The sequence below is a fragment of the Mesoplodon densirostris genome, chromosome 7 (assembly GCF_025265405.1).
Source record: "Mesoplodon densirostris isolate mMesDen1 chromosome 7, mMesDen1 primary haplotype, whole genome shotgun sequence".
NCBI lineage: Eukaryota > Metazoa > Chordata > Mammalia > Artiodactyla > Ziphiidae > Mesoplodon > Mesoplodon densirostris.
In genome coordinates this window covers 31,050,519-31,071,055 of record NC_082667.1, presented here as the reverse complement: position 1 = coordinate 31,071,055, position 20,537 = coordinate 31,050,519, and the positions used below count along the sequence as shown (strand labels likewise).

General features: G+C 35.4%; 1 protein-coding gene across 5 annotated transcripts in view; it reads left to right on the top strand.

Annotated features, from left to right (window-relative positions):
• METTL15 (methyltransferase 15, mitochondrial 12S rRNA N4-cytidine) overlaps positions 1-20,537 on the top strand; it is a 382,965-nt gene that overhangs the window by 189,218 nt on the left and 173,210 nt on the right. For 4 of the 5 annotated variants that reach the window (XM_060104442.1, XM_060104439.1, XM_060104441.1 and 1 more), the window contains one exon: positions 16,998-17,887. The exons of the other annotated variant lie outside the window; for it this stretch is intronic. In XM_060104442.1, coding sequence (XP_059960425.1) covers positions 16,998-17,443 — 446 coding nt within the window. In that variant the 3' untranslated portion in view covers positions 17,444-17,887. Of the gene's footprint in view, positions 1-16,997; positions 17,888-20,537 lie in introns of those variants that run through there. 5 annotated transcript variants of the gene reach the window in all.

The window sequence follows — 20,537 nt, the reverse complement described above, 5'->3', positions numbered from 1 at the left end:
TGGAAAGTGGTTAACACAAAACCTATTTTCAATATTTTCCAAAGTGTGTTACCCAGCAAACGAGTTCTATGGAATAAATAGTTTTTATTAAAAATTAAAAGTTCTGTTTCAAAAAGTTTGGACATGCTAGGTAAACAAAGTTAAACGGTTGCCTTCAGAGCTTTACCATGCTAATGGGTATTGTGAGTCTCCAAAAGAGGAGTATAAAATGCTGCGTTTCTCAGATTTAAAACAGACACATTGGTGTTTGGTTAGGAGTGCAAGTGCTATAGTTTACAAGATCACTGTTCTGCAGAACAGTAGTTTGGAAAATGCTGTCTATATGAGGGCCAAAGATCCCTTCCCCCTCCCTCTCCACTCCCCCTCCCCCTCCTCTTAATAGTATGTACAATCCTTCTTTATAACCCTCTTCCCAATATTTATTTATTTATCATTCTCTTCTTTTTTTTTTCACTTATATAATGGACCTTTTATTTTTAAACAAATTAATAAATACAGAATTTAAAAGTTCTCAGCTTTAATTTCCAGTAAGGTAAATTTTGATAGGTATAACCCATGTAACAAAATATGTGGGAGGTTCCTTTTTTTTTTTTTTTTTTTAATAATATGCCTAGTATACAGAATTATACTCAAAGTACCATTCATATTGGATGAATAAACACCTCTTGATACAGCTACCAAAGTCTTAACAATGTTGTCCTCTTTTCAGAAAAGCTTCAATTCACAGTGAAATGCTCCAATTCTTGCTCCTGTTGGCCTCTTGTTCCAGAGGTGGCTGGAGGCTCAAATCAAGTCAAGCTAGTCCAGATACTCCACCCTAAGAACATGCAATTTTGAACCCAGAGACAGGAAAAAGGGAAGTTTAGAAGGCTGAATCATATCAATGGCAATACTTTGCTAAGCAGCCCATGGCTGGCTACTGCTGAGGCCACTGATGCTGCTATGATCACAAAGCTTTTTAAATATCAACGATTCACCTCTTCCAGAAAACGCAATGATGTTTTACATTATCCTTCCAATACACTGCTGTGTTTGAGCTAACAGGAAGTAATTACTTTGAGAATATAATAAAATAGTAGACTTTTAGAGCTGAAACAGAGCTCAGTTATTCATACTTGCTGTAAAAGATGAGGAAATTGAAGCATAGAGAGAATAAGTACTTTGCCCAAATTTATGAAAAATATGTATATGTATACATATGTGTGTATATATGTGTGTATATATATATATATATATGTTTATATTTAAGTTAGCATTTCCTGCCTCATTACAATGTGATAACAGGAAAGCTGGTATATTTCATCTTTTATTTATTTATTTATTTTTTTATTTTACAAATTTAATCAGTTATACATATACATATGTTCCCATATCCCCTCCCTTTTGCGTCTCCCTCCCACCCTCCCTATCCCACCCCTCCAGGCAGTCACAAAGAACCGAGCTGATCTCCCTGTGCTATGCGGCTGCTTCCCACTAGCTATCTACCTTACGTTTGGTAGTGTATATATGTCCATGCCGCTCTTTCACTTTGTCACAGCTTACCCTTCCCCCTCCCCATATCCTCAAGTCCATGCTCTAGTAGGTCTGTGTCTTTATTCCTGTCTTACTCCTAGGTTCTTGATGACATTTTTTTTCTTAAATTCCATATATATGTGTCAGCATACAGTATTTGTCTTTCTCTTTCTGACTTACTTCACTCTGTATGACAGACTCTAGGTCCATCCACCTCATTACAAATAGCTCAATTTCATTTCTTTTTATGGCTGAGTAATATTCCATTGTATATATGTGTCACATCTTCTTTACCCATTCATCCGATGATGGACACTTAGGTTGTTTCCATCTCCGGGCTATTGTAAATAGGGCTGCTATGAACATTTTGGTACATGTCTCTTTTTGAATTATGGTTTTCTCAGGGTATATGCCCAGTAGTGGGATTGCTGGGTCATATGGTAGTTCTATTTGTAGTTTTTTAAGGCACCTCCATACCGTTCTCCATAGTGGCTGTACCAATTCACATTCCCACCAGCAGTGCAAGAGTGTTCCCTTTTTTCCACACCCTCTCCAGCATTTATTGTTTCTAGATTTTTTGATGATGGCCATTCTGACTGGTGTGAGATGATATCTCATTGTAGTTTTGATTTGCATTTCTCTAATGAGTAAAGATGTTGAGCATCCTTTCATGTGTTTCTTGGCTGTCTGTATATCTTCTGTGGAGAAATGTCTATTTAGGTCTTCTGCCCATTTTTGGATTGGGTTGTTTGTTTTTTTGCTATTGAGCTGCATGAGCTGCTTATAAATTTTGGAGATTAATCCTTTGTCAGTTGCTTCATTTGCAAATATTTTCTCCCATTCCGAGGGTTGTCTTTTGGTCTTGTTTATGGTTTCCTTTGCTGTGCAAAAGCTTTTAAGTTTCATTAGGTCCCATGTGTTTATTTTTGTCTTTATTTCCATTTCTCTAGGAGGTGGGTCAAAAAGGATCTTGCTGTGATTTATGTCATAGAGTGTTCTGCCTATGTTTTCCTCTAGGAGTTTGATAGTGTCTGGCCTTACATTTAGGTCTTTAATCCATTTTGAGCTTATTTTTGTGTATGGTGTTAGGGAGTGATCTAATCTCATACTTTCACATGTCCCTGTCCAGTTTTCCCAGCACCACTTATTGAAGAGACTGTCCTTTCTCCACTGTACATTCCTGCCTCCTTTATCAAAGATAAGGTGACCATATGTGCGTGGGTTTATCTCTGGGCTTTCTATCCTGTTCCATTGATCTATCTTTCTGTTTTTGTGCCAGTACCATACTGTCTTGATTACTGTAGCTTTGTAGTATAGTCTGAAGTCAGGGAGCCTGATTCCTCCAGCTCCATTTTTCGTTCTCAAGATTGCTTTGGCTATTCGGGGTCTTTTGTGTTTCCATACAAATTGTGAAATGTTTTGTTCTAGTTCTGAGAAAAATGCCATTGGTAGTTTGATAGGGATTGCATTGAATCTGTAGATTGCTTTGGGTAGTAGAGTCATTTTCACAATGTTGATTCTTCCAATCCAAGAATATGGCACATCTCTCCATCTATTTGTATCATCTTTAATTTCTTTCATCAGTGTCTTATAATTTTCTGCATACAGGTCTTTTGTCTCCTTAGGTAGGTTTATTCCTAAATATTTTATTCTTTTTGTTGCAATGGTAAATGGGAGTGTTTCCTTGATTTCACTTTCAGATTTTTCATCATTAGTATATAGGAATGCAAGAGATTTCTGTGCATTAATTTTGTATCCTGCTACTTTACCAAATTCATTGATTAGCTCTAGTAGTTTTCTGGTAGCATCTTTAGGATTCTCTATGTATAGTATCATGTCATCTGCAAACAGTGACAGCTTTACTTCTTCTTTTCCCATTTGGATTCCTTTTATTTCCTTTTCTTCTCTGATTGCTGTGGCTAAAACTTCCAAAACTATGTTGAATAAGAGTGGTGAGAGTGGCCAACCTTGTCTTGTTCCTGATCTTAGTGGAAATGGTTTCAATTTTTCACCATTGAGGACGATGCTGGCTGTGGGTTTGTCATATATGGCCTTTATTATGTTGAGGAAAGTTCCCTCTATGCCTACTTTCTGCAGGGTTTTTATCATAAATGGGTGTTGAATTTTGTCAAAAGCTTTCTCTGCATCTATTGAGATGATCATATGGTTTTTCTCCTTCAGTTTGTTAATATGGTGTATCACGTTGATTGATTTGCGTATATTGAAGAATCCTTGCATTCCTGGAATAAACCCCACTTGATCATGGTGTATGATCCTTTTAATGTGCTGTTGGATTCTGTTTGCTAGTATTTTGTTGAGGATTTTTGCATCTATGTTCATCAGTGATATTGGCCTGTAGTTTTCTTTCTTTGTGACATCCTTGTCTGGTTTTGGTATCAAGGTGATGGTGGCCTCGTAGAATGAGTTTGGGAGTGTTCCTCCCTCTGCTATATTTTGGAAGAGTTTCAGAAGGATAGGTGTTAGCTCTTCTCTAAATGCTTGATAGAATTCGCCTGTGAAGCCATCTGTTCCTGGGCTTTTGTTTGTTGGAAGATTTTTGATCACAGTTTCAATTTCAGTGCTTGTGATTGGTCTGTTCATATTTTCTATTTCTTCCTGATTCAGTCCTGGCAGGTTGTGCATTTCTAAGAATTTGTCCATTTCTTCCAGGTAGTCCATTTTATTGGCATAGAGTTGCTTATAGTAATCTCTCATGATCTTTTGTATTTCTGCAGTGTCAGTTGTTACTTCTCCTTTTTCATTTCTAATTCTATTGATTTGAGTCTTCTCCCTTGTTTTCTTGATGAGTCTGGCTAATGGTTTATCAATTTTGTTTATCTTCTCAAAGAACCAGCTTTTAGTTTTATTGATCTTTGCTATCGTTTCCTTCATTTCTTTTTCATTTATTTCTGATCTGATTTTTATGATTTCTCTCCTTCTGCTAACTTTGGGATGTTTTTGTTCTTCTTTCTCTAATTGCTTTAGGTGCAAGGTTAGGTTGTTTATTCGAGATGTTTCCTGTTTCTTAAGGTGGGATTGTATTGCCATAAACTTCCCTCTTAGAACTGCTTTTGCTGCATCCCATAGGTTTTGGGTCGTCGTGTCTCCATTGTCATTTGTTTCTAGGTATTTTTTAATTTCCTCTTTGATTTCTTCAGTGATCACTTCGTTATTAAGTAGTGTATTGTTTAGCCTCCATGTGTTTGTATGTTTTACAGCTCTTTTCCTGTAATTGATATCTAGTCTCATAGCATTGTGGTCAGAAAAGATACTTGATACAATTTCAATTTTCTTAAATTTACCAAAGCTTGATTTGTGACCCAAGATATGATCTATCCTGGAGAATGTTCCATGAGCACTTGAGAAAAATGTGTATTCTGTTGTTTTTGGATGGAATGTCCTATAAATATCAATTAAGTCCATCTTGTTTAATGTATCATTTAAAGCTTGTGTTTCCTTATTTATTTTCATTTTGGATGACCTGTCCATTGGTGAAAGTGGGGTGTTAAAGTCCCCTACTATGATTGTGTTACTGTCGATTTCTCCTTTTATGGCTGTTAATATTTCCCTTATGTATTGAGGTGCTCCTATGTTTGGTGCATAAATATTTACAATTGTTATATCTTCTTCTTGGATCGATCCCTTGATCATTATGTAGTGTCCTTTTTTGTCTCTTCTAGTAGTCTTTATTTTAAAGTCTATTTTGTCTGATATGAGAATTGCTACTCCAGCTTTCTTTTGGTTTCCATTTGCATGGAATATCTTTTTCCATCCCCTTACTTTCAGTCTGTATGTGTCTCTAGGTCTGAAGTGGGTCTCTTGTAGACAGCATATATATGGGTCTTGTTTTTGTATCCATTCAGCCAGTCTGTGTCTTTTGGTGGGAGCATTTAGTCCATTTACATTTAAGGTAATTATTGATATGTATGTTCCTATTCCCATTTTCTTAATTGTTTTGGGTTCGTTATTGTAGTTCTTTTCCTTCTGTTGTGTTTCTTGCCTAGAGAAGTTCCTTTAGCATTTGTTGTAAAGCTGGTTTGGTGGTGCTGAACTCTCTCAGCTTTTGCTTGTCTGTAAACGTTTTAATTTCTCCATCAAATCTGAATGAGATCCTTGCTGGGTAGAGTAATCTTGGTTGCAGGTTTTTCTCCTTCATCACTTTAATTATGTCCTGCCACTCCCTTCTGGCTTGTAGAGTTTCTGCTGAGAGATCAGCTGTTATCCTGATGGGGATTCCCTTGTGTGTTATTTGTTGTTTTTGCCTTGCTGCTTTTAATATGATTTCTTTGTGTTTAATTTTGGACAGTTTGATTAATATGTGTCTTGGTGTATTTCTCCTTGGATTTATTCTGTATGGGACTCTCTGTGCCTCCTGGACTTGATTAACTATTTCCTTTCCCATATTAGGGAAGTTTTCAACTATAATCTCTTCAAATATTTTCTCAGTCCCTTTCTTTTTCTCTTCTTCTTCTGGAACCCCTATAATTCGAATGTTGGTGCGTTTAATGTTGTCCCAGAGGTCTCTGAGACTGTCCTCTGTTCTTTTCATTCTTTTTTCTTTATTTTGCTCTGCAGCAGTTATTTCCATTATTTTATCTTCCACCTCACTTATCCGTTCTTCTGCCTCAGTTATTCTGCTATTGATCCCATCTAGAGTATTTTTTATTTCATTTATTGTGTTTTTAATCGATGCTTGATTCATCTTTAGTTCTTCTAGGTCCTTATTAACTGTTTCTTGCATTTTGTCTATTCTATTTCCAAGGTTTTGGATCATCTTTACCATCATTATTCTGAATTCTTTTTCAGGTAGACTGCCTATTACCTCTTCATTTGTTAGGTCTGGTGGGTTTTTATCTTGCTCCTTCTCCTGCTGTGTGTTTTTCTGTCTTCTCATTTTGCTTATGTTACTGTGTTTGGGGTCTCCTTTTTGCAGGCTGCAGGTTCGTAGTTCCCGTTGTTTTTGGTGTCTGTCCCCAGTGGCTAAGGTTGGTTTAGTGGGTTGTGTAGGCTTCTTGGTGGAGGGGACTACTGCCTGTGTTCTGGTGGATGAGGCTGGATCTTGTCTTTCTGGTGGGCAGGTCCACGTCTGGTGGTGTGTTTTGGGGTGTCTGCGGACGTTTTATGATTTTAGGCCACCTCTCTGCTAATGGGTGGCGTTGTGTTCCTGTCTTGCTAGTTGTTTGGCATAGGGTGTCCAGCACTATAGCTTGCTGGTCGTTGAGTGAAGCTGGGTGCTGCTGTTGAGTTTGATATTGTGTGGAGCTGGGAGGTCTCTTGTGGACCAGTGTCCTGAAGTTGGCTCTCCCACCTCAGAGGCACAGCACTGACTCCTGGCTCCTCAATTTGGGATGATTTGTTGTCTCTTCGTGTATTCCACAGATGCACGGCACATCAAGTTGATTGTGGAGCTTTAATCCGCTGCTTCTGAGGCTGCTGGGAGAGGTTTCCCTTTCTCTTCTTTGTTCTCACAGCTCCTGGGTCTCAGCTTTGGATTTGGCCCCGCCTCTGCGTGTAGGTCGCCGGAGGGCGTCTGTTCTTTGCTCAGGCAGGACAGGGTTAAAGGAGCAGCCTCTTCGGGGGCTCTGGCTCACTCAGGCCGGGCGGGAGGGAGGGGCACGGAGTGCGGGGCGAGCCTGCAGCAGCAGAGGTCGGCGTGACGTTGCACCAGCCTGAGGCGCGCCGTGTGTTCTCCCAGGGAAGCCGCCCCTGGATCCCGGGACCCCGGCAGTGGCAGGCTGCACAGGCTCCCGGAAGGGCGGTGTGGGCAGTGACCTGCGCTCGCACACAGGCTTCTTGGCGGCGGCAGCAGCAGCCCCAGCTTCCCACGCCCGTCACTGGGCTCCGCTCTTTCAGTCGCGACTCGCGCCCGTCTGTGGAGCCCCTTTAAGCAGCGCTCTTAATCCCCTCTCCTCGCGCACCAGGAAACCACGAGGGAAGAAAAAGTCTCTTGCCTCTTCGGCAGCTCCAGAGTTTTCCAGGACTCCCTCCCGGCTAGCTGTGGCACATTAGCCCCCTTCAGGCTGAGTTCTCGCCGCCAGCCCCAGTCCTCTCCCTGCGCTCTGACCGAAGCCCGAGCCTCAGCTTCCAGTGCTGCGCGCCCCGGCGGGCGAGCAGACAAGCCTCTCAGGCTGGTGAGTGCCGCTCGGCACCGATCCTCTGTGTGGGGATCTCTCCGCTTTGCCCTACCCAGGTATGTGGGGAGTTTCTTGCCTTTTGGGAGGTCTGGGGTCTTCTGCCAGCGTTCAGTAGGTGTTCTGTAGGAGTTGTTCCACGTGTAGCTGTATTTCTGGTGTATCTGTGGGGAGGAAGGCGATCTCCGCGTCTTACTCTTCCGCCATCTTACCCGGAAGTCTATCATTCTCTTCTTTGGGTTTGAATTTCTTGAGGACAAGGACTATGTCTTCATAAACATTTTAATCCCCAGTGTTTACTACATTGTACATAATGAATATTGGCTAAGTGAATGATGCTGTAATTACTGATATACATCATTCAGCATGTAATTACTGGGTTTTTTGGAGCTGTGAAAACAATGGGCCTGGTTTAAAATGACTCCAAATATATTTTATCCTTGTGGAACTGTGCCTAAGAAAGCAGATAACCTGTGCAGAAAAATGTTCCATGAGAACTAAAGCAAAGAAATAAAAAAAGAACAGAGAAAGAATATTATGTGCTTAGAATGCCATAATACAAATTGTATAGTTAGGTGGCAAGAGGAATCTAGGAGTGTAATTATGGAAAATAATCTCCTGGACAAGTGAGTGCAATCTGGAAGGTTTAGGTTAATGAAATTAGAGTTTTAACTCTTAGCATCAGTTATTATAAGTCAAGGTCAAACTGTAAAAAAAAAATTTTTATGATTTCTCTTTCCTATGCCATGCTAAGTCTTCATACTTTTAAGGCCTAAATACTGCCTAGTAAACTTAGACGTACGCCATTAATTTGTACATAAGGAAAATTTTAACTTCATTCTGGATGCCGAGGTGTTTTAGTCTGATGCCTAAATCCAATAAGCATTACTCAGATGCTTCAGGGGTTTTCAGAAGCCCTCTATCCTACCTACTGTGCTATTAGTTCAGGATGAAAGTAAAATTAGTTTGGCAGAACCTCAAATTAACCTATCAAATCCCCTCATCACTTATTCCATTTTACAACTGAGAATAATAAATAAGTGTGTGAATGACATTCCTAAAGTGACTACTTTTATGCCAAGTGTGCACTAGGTGCTCCTGAATATTTTCTTTATTTGATTTCAGAATAATCCTGTGAGAAGTGTTATCACCTCATCTTCTAGTGGGGAAACAAACTCAGAAGTTTTGTTATTGTCCCACATCAAACAGCCATAAAAATGTAAAAGATCTTACACTGAGCCTAGTCTCTCCTTTCTAAAGTTTAGCCCTATTTCTGTTACATCATGTCATCTTAATATAATATTATCATTCCTTATGCTTTTCCATAGAGATGGTTAAAATGTGTATGTATAAACACAGTACTTACAAATAGCCTGACCATGACTTAAGTGAAGACAACTATTCAACTTTAATGAAGGACATGTAAAATATTAATGGAAATACTGTTTCTTGGATGGATTGTTTGATATGATAATGTAAATTTTTCCAGATCAGTTTAGAAATTTACTGCAATTCCAATCAAAATGTTTATCATTATATACTTTATTATTTCTAAATTTAATTTGGAATAATAAGTGAATGAAAATACCCAAAAAAATTTTTTAAAGAAAGATAATGGCATGGGAAAGGGGGACTTACTCCACCTGATAGCAAAATGTACTGGAAAATTTTTAAAAGCTGTAATAATCTGGTATTAGCAGAAAAATAGAGAAATACATCAGTGCAACACAATTGAGAATCCAGAAGCAGATTTGTATCTAAAAATGTAGCATATGATCAAAGCAGTACTTCAAATGAGTAGGGAAATAACATACTATTTCATAAATAGGGCAATTAGCTATGTGGTTTTTAAAAAATAAAGTTAGATCCCTACTTCATACTATACTAAAAATTAAACTTCTTGTGGATCAAATATTTAAATGTAAGAAATAAAACCAGAACTATACCAGAAAAACATACAGTTGGTTATATCTATAATCTTGGAGTGAGAAAAGCCTTCCTAAACTTGACAAAATCTAAAAGACATGAAAAATTTCTATATAGCAGAAAATTCTAAATTTTTATAGAGCAGAAAAAAATCTACAAAGTAAAAAGGCAGTCACAATCCAGGAAAAATATTTGTAACTATATATGAGAGGAAAATGCTTTATATCTTTATTTTATAAATAGTTTTGCCAAATCAATAAAGAAAAAAGCAACATCACATTAAGAGTTTGTTCAAGCAGTTCATAGCTAAAATCAAATGGTCATTATATTTGAGAGGATGCCCACTTCTACTAATTGCCAAAGAAATGCAAATTAAAACAACTATAAGCTATCATTTGCCTACTATTAGACTAGTCAAAGTTACAAAAAGTAATAGTTTCCAGTACTAGTCGAGTACGTGAGGAGGTGGACTCTCTCAAATGCTATTGGTGGAAGTAAACTGGTACAATCTATTTAGACAGTAAATTTAGAAGCATTGATTCAAATTTAAATGGGCATAAACAGCTTTTGACCTAACACTAATTCTACAGGCGTACTATCACAAGTTCACATACAGTTAAAGTATTTTTCCCACATTGTGACTTTTTACTTTGTAGAGGTTTTCTGCCATGTAGAATTTTTTAAAATGTGCAGTTCACATGTTTACTGCAGCATTTTTTTGTGATAGTAAAAATAGAAAACATCCCAAATATTCCTGCTGTGGTGGCAATATGAACTCCACCAAAGTAGAGACTGCCTCTACCTTAATTACCATTCCCAGTTAGCTGGTACTGTTCTTGACAGTATAAACATTTGTTAAATGAACAAACAAAATGGACTATAATGTGTCTATACAACTGAAATTATTTTTAAAAGTAAGGTAATTAAACAAGTTGCAGTTATTGTACAGATCATTCTTTTTTTACAAATATATATATGTATGCATGTACATACATTTATATACAAGTGTCATATATATCTATTAAGAGAAAAGTTAGAAAGTATACCTCTTGATTGCCTCTTAGGGTGGAATTTAAGTAGTGACATTAACATTTTGCTGCATATACTACAGATAATAAATCTTTTTGCTTTTGTTTTTGTTTTTTTAACAATGACTTTGTTTATAACTTTAAAGTACAAATACAATCATTCTTTCAATCTACTAACTCTTCTTGCTGTAAAAGATTTATAGCAGTTAACAAAGTCTCTGTTTTCACTGAGTGTGTATTCTAGTGGAGGAAGACAGATGGTAAACAAATAAATATTATCCCTGATAAGGTATTATGAAAAAAAATAATAAAACCATGTAAGGGGACTCCAGTGACAGGGTGCTATTTTTCTTTTCTAATTCTGCAGTGTTTGAGGAGAGACCTGAGTGAGGTAAGGAGTAACCCATCCAGGTATATATAGGCAGATAGATATTCTTGGTACAGGTCAAAGGACCCAGGATGAACACACCATGAATTAGTTAAGATTACAGAGTTCAGTATCAGGAGATGAGTTCAGAGAAATGGGGGTGGTGAGAAGCAGAAATTGTATATAACATAGGGACATTTGGCCAAGGTAAGAAGAACTTCAATTCCTATTTCATGTGATAGGAAGATACTAGAGGTTTTGAACCATGGAATGACATCCAATTTTTGTACACAAAAGATCTGTCTGATGACTGTGTGGAAAAGATGATGATGGCTTGGAGTAGGGTGAGAGCAGTGGAACTGGTGTGAAGTGGTAGGGTTCTGGATGCATTCCAGATAAAGAGTTGCCAGAATTTGCTGATATGAGAGGAAGAAAAGAATAAGGATATGAAACTGTCAGGCATTGTAAAATACCACTGCAAACGAGCCTGATCTGGAATGTGAGAATGGAGTGCCTCTAGTGAGGCAGAACACTTCAAAAATTTTCTTGAATAGCTAGGGTCGATCTCTTATATTATGAATTTTCCCAGCATTACTGTGAGAGAGGTAAGTGCCAATTAATGTCTTAAGGTTATACTGAAATTAGAACTTGTTATCCCATAGTGGGTTTAATATTCATTTATTCTTAAATATACATTTTTTTTAAAGTGTACTTAACTTGAAAACATCTTAACTTGGTATTGAATGTATATTAGCTTTTAATTTCCCTTTGTAGGAATTTTACTGACATAATTTTGCTATTTTAAGGTATTAGGAGGAAAACAGTTCTGCTATTTTGAAGAACTGAGAAGACTTGTCATTTAAGATTTCAAAGGTGTTAAGAGAAATAGTTAACCTAAAAATCCCAACAATGTTAATTAACTCAATTATAATATTAATTATAATATTAATTAATTAATGCATTCATCTTTGGGGGGAATTTGAACTTAAACCACTGAAGATCTTGATGAATTTTTTTACTGTAAATTTCCAAATCTTACCAATACATTCTCATGTCTTATTTTATTCTGTAAAAGAAAATATGCAAAAATAAAGTACACTTTGCACATTTGCTCATTTCAGATAATAAAGGCTTTCAAGCTTGCATGGCCTAAGGTTCAAATTATTTATAGTTGCTCCATTGCATGTGCAAATGATTGATTCATTAAGGACATTACCAGTCAGTATCAGGTATCATTAAATACATGCATACAGTTGTATTGAGACAATGATATTGTTAGCAAATTTAAGAGTTTAGTTGTCCCATTAAAATCATAATTAGGTATGCACAATCATATTTGGCCAAAAAGTAGGATATAGGATGGGGTTTGTTTCATGACATTATTTAAAAAATCTGTTCATAATGTTTTCTCAGACTAAAAATATTATGTTCTTCATTTAGTCACTTATTGATGTAACTGAATATTATACTCTTCATATATCCATTCAATGATGTGAATGAAACTTTGTAGTTATGGTCCTGGATTTTTATTCATTTATACATATTTTTTGTTCATTATCTGTTCATTATCTTTTTAACAAACATTTACCGAGTGTTTACTACAGTAGTTTTTAATCTTGTCTGCAAGTCAAAATCCTCTGTAAAGCTTTTTTAAAGTACTGATTCCTGGTGTAATAAACCCCTGAAACTGATTCAATAGGTCTGGACTTAAGCCAAGCATCTTTATTTTTTCAAAAGCTCCACAGGTGACTCTGATGTGCAGTCAAAGTTAAGAATCATAAGCTTCTCTATTAAGCAGTAGGGATATGAATTAACATGAAATAGTTCCTGTTCACAAGGAGATCAGAGTCGAATGAGTAAGACAGGCAAGCAAACTAGTAATCACGGTAGTGTGATAAGTGCTATGTGAAGAGTAAGCACACCTCTTCCCACTTAGAACTAATATACATTGGCCTGGTGTGAAGTAAATCTGTTGATGGACTATAAACCAGAAAAAGGAGATTTTCTCTCAGTACCAAACCAAATGACCCAAATTGTGATTGAGTCCATATTTTATCTTACCTGCTCTCTGCCTTAATCAAATGAATTAGCCATACAAGACTTTGTGATTAAGCTCAGGAAATGGAAAAACAGAGAGACCAGTTTCTATTTCTGATAACAGGATGTGGGAGATGAGAAAGCAGTGAAGGATTGCAAAACAGCCAGCTACTCAGAGTCAGGGAGCATGTTTCACTAATATTTTTCTTCCTATGGCCTAAATCAGATTCCAGATCATAGGTAGGCATTGGTTCTGGTATAGTTTTTGAATCTTTTTTCCTGATGACCTGTAGGCAAATGTTCCTACCTAGTCTATGCATACCTAAGAACTCTGTAGCAGAGTTGCTCTATGACCAGTGACTTTCACAAGGAAACCCTTTTTTGCTACCTCAGAGGCACAGGATATTTACTGATTGTCTTTAAAGTGTCCAATTCAGACAAAGAATCTTGCTTAATTCTTGATAGCAGTATTGTCTTTTCTTATATTCTTGTCTGTTTGTAACAATGCCAGTTGATGTTTTTACTACTTTAATTTTCATTACCCTATGCTATTTTATATACTTTTGTTTCTTTATTTCATTTTACACAATCTGCATTGTCAACCTCTCTTCCCATAAATTACAGACACAAAAGGGCCAGTATAAAGGAGGGGAGGATATGTGCCTTTCATCCCCAGAGCAGCACCAAAAAGCTGCACGAAACACGTTGCCCATTGCAGTCCCTTGTCATCTCTCTAAAAATGGGACCTGAGGAGGCTGACAGGACCACACCTAGAAATCCTTCCCAAGAAATCCAGTGGACATAGTCCATATTAGAATTCCCTAAACAAAAGTAAGAAAACCCCAGAAGGAAAGCTTCATGGAATGTAGTTATCCTATTATCTTCAGGATCATCCATTCCTAAATATAAACAAAAGCTCTTATTTTCTTTCTCCATGATATGATATTGACAAGGCCTAATTAGACCTTATAAAAACAAGCTTATCTGGTCACAGTGGTGTTAATTTGTGAGCTCCAGATTCATAGTGTGGATGTACTTAATGTGAACATGAATTATATAAACTTGACATTGCATAATATAAAATGTTAATAAAGTCTCACTTTATATGAATACTTTGAAATAAAAACAGATTTCTTCAATTAAAAGAATCAGTCAGGAAACTCATAGTTTCATAACTAGCTGGCTGAATTAATTATAAGCTATAATTATAGCAGAGGAAGGTGCCATTTTAGCTGGTAAACAGAAATGCCTACCATACTTTGTCATGTCAAATGAACCAATGCCATTGTTTATATTAGAATTTCTATGGGGATTTCAGACATTACTTTGTTATTTTAACATTTCCTATTTGTATTAGCTTTCAAAAACATTTAAAGATAATATCAAGGAAGTGTTAATTAAGCTCTCTGCTTTTCTATCATTTCATCCATTTAGTTAACACATATCCAGGCATGGCTAATTCAGAGTGCTATGTTAAAAACCACATCCTCAAATATATATCTTTGAAATGTGGTAAAATGCAAAGAAAGCTAAGCAGTTACCATGTTGAGCCGTGGTTTTAATTTCTACAAAGTATTAGAGATGATAAGAAAAACAAGTTTTTAAGCCTTAAAGCAAAAATATCCTACAGTGTTTGTTGATCCATATGCTCCATGAATGTTTACCTCCTATTTTACATTAAAATCCATATACATTAAAATGTGTTTTATATTACATTTCTCCTTTGAAAAAATTAGCGTTGAATTAGGCAAGGTTTGAATCACGTAAGGACTTCAGGAATGCAACCTTCTTGAAGCGTTCTCTAAATCCAACCTCTAAATCGTGAATAATTGCATGTTTGTTCAGATCCTTAGAATGTTTTGAAATACATTGCCCAGTGACCAGAACTCTTTCCCAGAAAATGGAGAAGTTGAATAGCAGAGGGAAAGAAGTTGACCTCCCTCCTCAGCTTTGACTTTGGCATTTTGTTTCTGAGAGACCTGGTTGTTGGAAGATAAATTCCCTAATGTCTAACATTTTCTAGCCTTTCAGCAAAGTAGATTTTGTAGAGGAAGAGTGAACCATAACACTGATTTGGTTAATGTCAGGCTGCCGAGTTCTCAGCTCTGTGGTACAGGTAAAATATTATTTCTCCCCTTCTCTGATCCAATTTCCTAAGAAGATTAATCAGATGTGTCTTAATGTACTTTACTACCAGAGCTACAGATTACTAAGTGTGAACTGTTAATAAATTGTGAGATTCCCTTATATGTGCTGAATAAGAGAGGTTTGTCAGATATATATTTTATGGTTTTAGTGTTTACTCTTAGGTCCATGATCCATTTTGAATTAATTTTTGTGTATGGTGTGGAGTAAGGGTTGAAGTTCATTTTATTTTGTACAAATAATCACTTTCATTGAAAATCTGTTCCTTCTCCATTGAATTAACTTGACATTTTGGAGAAAACATAATTGCCTATATAAATGTGGGTCATTTTTCTGAGGCATGTAAATTTTTGGAACTATGTTATTTGGTGCATATGCATTTGTAATTGTATCTTCCTGCTGTCTTGATCATTTTCCTCAATAGTAAAGGTTTATTTTGGGGTCTAACAATTCTTCTTTTTAAAAGTTTATTTTGTCTAATGGTAGTATAGTCTCTCTGGGGGTTTTTATGCTTAATCTCTACATGGTATACTTTTTCACAGCCTCTTGCTTACTTTTATTTGTTTTTATATTTAATGTGCATTTCTGTAAACAATGCATAATTAGGTCTTGCTAGTTTTCAGTCAGCCTCTAAGTTTTTATTGGAGTGTTTAGTACCCTTACATTTCATGTGATTATTTTTATATTTGGATTTATTGTCTGCCATTTTGCTATTTGTCTTCTCTTTGTCTCATTTTTATTTTCCTGTTCTTCTGCCTTCTTTTGTGTTAAACAATATTTTGTGGATTATTTTTATTCTGTATTCACTTATTAGCTTTATTTCTTTGCATTATTTTTTGTTATTGCTCTAGGGACCACAATATGCAACTTTAACTTCCAGTAAAATATAAGAACCTTGTACTAGTGTAGTTTCATTTACACACTCTCATCCTTTGTGCTGTTGCTGTCATATACTATACATATCTATATCTATATTATAAAACCAAGAATGTTATGTTATAATTTTACTTAGAGTCTTGCCTTTAAAGAAATTAAGAATGACAGAAAGACAGTCCTGTCTTTTAAGAAATTAAGAGAATTATTTCTTATCTTCATATCATATCACTCATATTTTCATTACCCTCTCTCTATCCAAGTTATCACCTGATGTTATTTTATTTCAGCCTGAAGTATTTCCTTTTGCATTTCTTAAATTTAGAGCTGTTAGCAATGAATTTTCTCATTTTTAAATTTATTTGAAAATGTCTTTGAACCTTTAATTTTGAAGAATGGTTCTAAAATAGCTTTCTTGGAAGACAGGGTTTTTTTCCTCAACAATTTGAATGTTATTCCAGTATCTTATAGACTCCATTATCCTAATGAGAGATTAGCTGTTAATCATATTTTTGTTCTCCTATGTAATATATTGTTTTCCTGTGTTATATTCAAGATTTTTCTTATTATCTTCAGCTTGTAGTAGTTTGATCATGATGCATCTAGGTGCAGTTTTCTTTGTTTATTCTATTTGAGGTCCATTTAATTTTTTGTAGCTGAGAGTTAATATTTTTCATCAAAGTTAGGAAGTTTTTCATTATTATTTCTTGAAATATTTGTTCACCTTTTTCTCTTTCTCTGCTCTTGTTTGATTCCATTTACCCTTAAGAGTTCTGAAAGATGTTTCTGACAGAATAGTTTTAAACTTTGATGGAAGGCTCAGAAATAAAATGGAGATGTATGGACGAAATGACACAGCTTTCTAAGGAAACTTAGTTCCTTAAATATACACACAACGCAACCCAGTAAATTTACAGTGGAAAACATTAATGTTACCTATTTGTCCTCTTTTCCTGTTTTTACAAAATCTGTTTGTAGGTGCATTTCCTCCCTCTGCTACTTATGCACGAAAAGACTTGCTACAACGATCTACCCATATCGCTACCAAGACTTTCCAAGCTTTTCGCATATTTGTGAACAATGAGCTCAATGAACTTTACACAGGACTGAAGACAGCTCAGAAGTTTCTGAGACCTGGTGGTCGCCTTGTTGCCCTCTCCTTCCATTCACTGGAGGATCGCATCATCAAACGATTCCTGCTTGGGATAAGCATGACAGAAAGGTTTAACCTAAGTGCTAGACAGAAGGTGGTACAAAAATCACAGTTGGGTTCAGATCATGAAAACACGGAAGGATTCTCTATAGGAAGGGCCCCTTTAATGTGGAAAATGATGCATAAGAAGGTACTTACTCCAGCAGATCAAGATGTACAAGATAACCCCAGAGGACGCTCAGCCAAGCTTAGAGCAGCTATCAAATTATGAGAAAGTTATCATCATCTGATTCTTCAAGTTCTTCCTCAGTTTCTCGTGTAATATTCCTGAACAGCCTAATATAAGAAAGTGTGGGATATAGAGAGATATGTACTATATATGTGTGGAAATAGGGGGTATTTAGCATTATTTTCTCAAAAAGAAAATGTAGGAAATATTAGCATGACACAGATAGCTCAATTCAAGATGCAGCAGTGTCTCAAAACTGGAAAAAATTGTTTATCTTAGCATTATATTTGACTTTTGAAATGCAGTCCTTTCTCTAACCAGGAATTTTTTTAAAAAAGAAGAAGAAGAAGAAGAGAAGAATATGTGTATTTACTTAACTATGTAAATTCAAGCTGTCAAAAGAGAGATTATAATTATATCTGCATGCCCAAATTCTGAATTTAGATATTCAGATTTGCAAGACTGTCTATAACTCAAATAATTAATAATGATCATAAAATGAATTTTAATTTTCCTACTTGGGAATAATTATTCACTACTATAGCTTTCTCAAATATAGGTGCTATGAAAATTTAAAAATATTCAAGTATTATTTTAAAAATGCATTATACTGATAAATTTCATTACTGAAATTACAGTGTTCATTGTTTTAAAGGGATTTTTCAGTATGATATGTGCCATGTTTTCATATATTAGAAACTAACAATGTAGAATTGCTCTAATAGCTCTCACAGAGAATGTTTCACAAAACTTATATTCAAAGTCAATTGTGTTTATTTTAATAATACCCCAGAATGCTTTTGATAAATAAAAATCTCTCATAATTTGAATCCTGCAATTTTAAATTGGGCTAGTCAAAATATGCAAAGTCTATTTGAAATGGAAAAGTATGTTATCTCTTCCAGATACTAAAACCAATGTAATGATTGTATTTACAAATAGTAGCTGTAACTGTAAAATGTTTATTCAGGTGAAGTTCACGTGGAAGAGGATTCTTTAACAAATTAATGAAATTGATTCAGTATTCACATAACTTTTTATACATAAATATGCACTTCTAATTTATTCAGTTATGCAGCAAGTACTGAACTAGGCAAAGAAACAAAAGGCAAGTAAAATACACATAGCCCATAGTATCAGTCCTGTAGAGTTTATAGTCTAGCTGAGAAGAGCAATGGTAGTTAAATAATCATAAATATTAGTATAAAATTGACTAAGTGGTAAGGGCTATAATGAAGTAGTACAAGGTACCATAAGTATATCTAGTAGGGATTTCATCTACTGAAGGAAACCAGGTCTGACAACATGATGCTTGATTTGTGACTTAAAGGATGAATAAGAGATAATTAGTAAAAGGATACATGGGCATGTTCATTAAAGGTGCATGTAAATGATTGTTTCTTAAGTAGTTTCCCTTGAAGTCATATTTATACTATTAATTTGCTCAGTAAACTATTTATTCAAATACAGGAAAAATTCATCTTCTCAATTATGATTACAAACTCTAAGTTGGTGAATCCAATGAATAAAATATCAACATAACTATATGGGCAAAAGATAAGAATTAAATACTTGAATTTACCTCAGACTTACTTTATCTACCTCTGTAAACTTTAGCTTTAGTTCCCAAGTTTGTTTACCACTTGTAATTTACAGACTTTATTCAGATCTGAACAATTCTGCAGTGAAATCAGAATTAGAAAATATTCTAGGGAGCAGTATGCTCAAATTAGAAACAAATGAAAGTACCTAGCTTAATCTCCTCAGTCCTTCCTGAAGAATTTTGTAAGTTCCTCTTTGTATGTACGTCATATTTGTGAATGAGAATGATTCCCAAAGGTAAGTGCCCATCTGAGTATCTGATCAGAATATAAAAGATCGCATATAATATTCAACAATGATTCACCTATTTCATCAATCATTTTTGGATGCTATATAATACAGGAATCTTTTCATTAATGTTAAATGGAAATTGACTGCCCTGGGTTGGACGGCATCCTTCCAAACTTCATGTCCTTTCCAAAACCTCATAATGTGACCTTATGTGGAAATATGGCTATTGCAGATGTAAGTAGTTAAGAGGAGGTCATACTGGAGCAGGGAAGACCCTTAATCCAATATGTCTGTGTCATTATAAGAAGAGGAGAAGAGAGAGACACAGGGAAGAATGCCACAAGAAGGTAGAGGCAGAAATTGAACTGGTATATTTACAAGCCAAGGGACACCAAGAATTGCTGGCAACCATAAGAAGCTAGGAGAGAAGCATGGAATAGATTCTCCCTCATAGACTTTAGTAGGAACTAATAACTCGGCTGACACCTTGGTTTCAGACTTCCAAGCTCCAGAACAGTGACAGAATAAATTTCTGCTATTTTATGCCAGCCAATCTGTGGTAATTTATTACGACAGCCCTAAGGAACTAATACTCTGACCAAAAAAAAAAAAATATATATATATATATATATATATATATATCTTGAAAAGTATGCATGAAGAAAAAATCATACTTCAATAAACACAAAATAGGTTTCAAAATGTTGTAGTGTAAAAATGTATTAGCTTTTTTCTGTAATTAGGCTGTTTGCTACAATCATTCTTACCTGCCTCTTAGTCTTAGTTGTAGGATGCATAATAAAATACATGAATAAGTTTCAAATTGTTAACTCTGGAGAATGCTTTAGGGAAATTCATACAACACATATAGAAAATAAAACAGATTATTGAAATGAATACATTTTAGTACATTTTATTGGAAAAGTACATTACTTTTCCAATAAAATATAAACTATATAAAACAAGCAGTTGTTTTACATTTCAGAATCTTTGTATCGACTGCTCTCTACCAATCATTTTAATATAACATCCATCCCATTGTGTAGGACATCACTTAACAGGTTTTAGTTCATTGCTTATTAAGAAATGAAATTTAATAACTGCACATAATTTTTAATTGATATCCCTATTTTGTATATTGATTTCATTTTGACAATTATATGTTAGTTATGTAATCTTTTAGAAATTTCTAGGATAATTTTTGGGGGGTAATTTTTGGGCTATATCGTATCTATATTTTTTTTTCTATTTCATGTAATATGTGATACCTATATATTTTTTCTATTTCATGTAATATTTCATA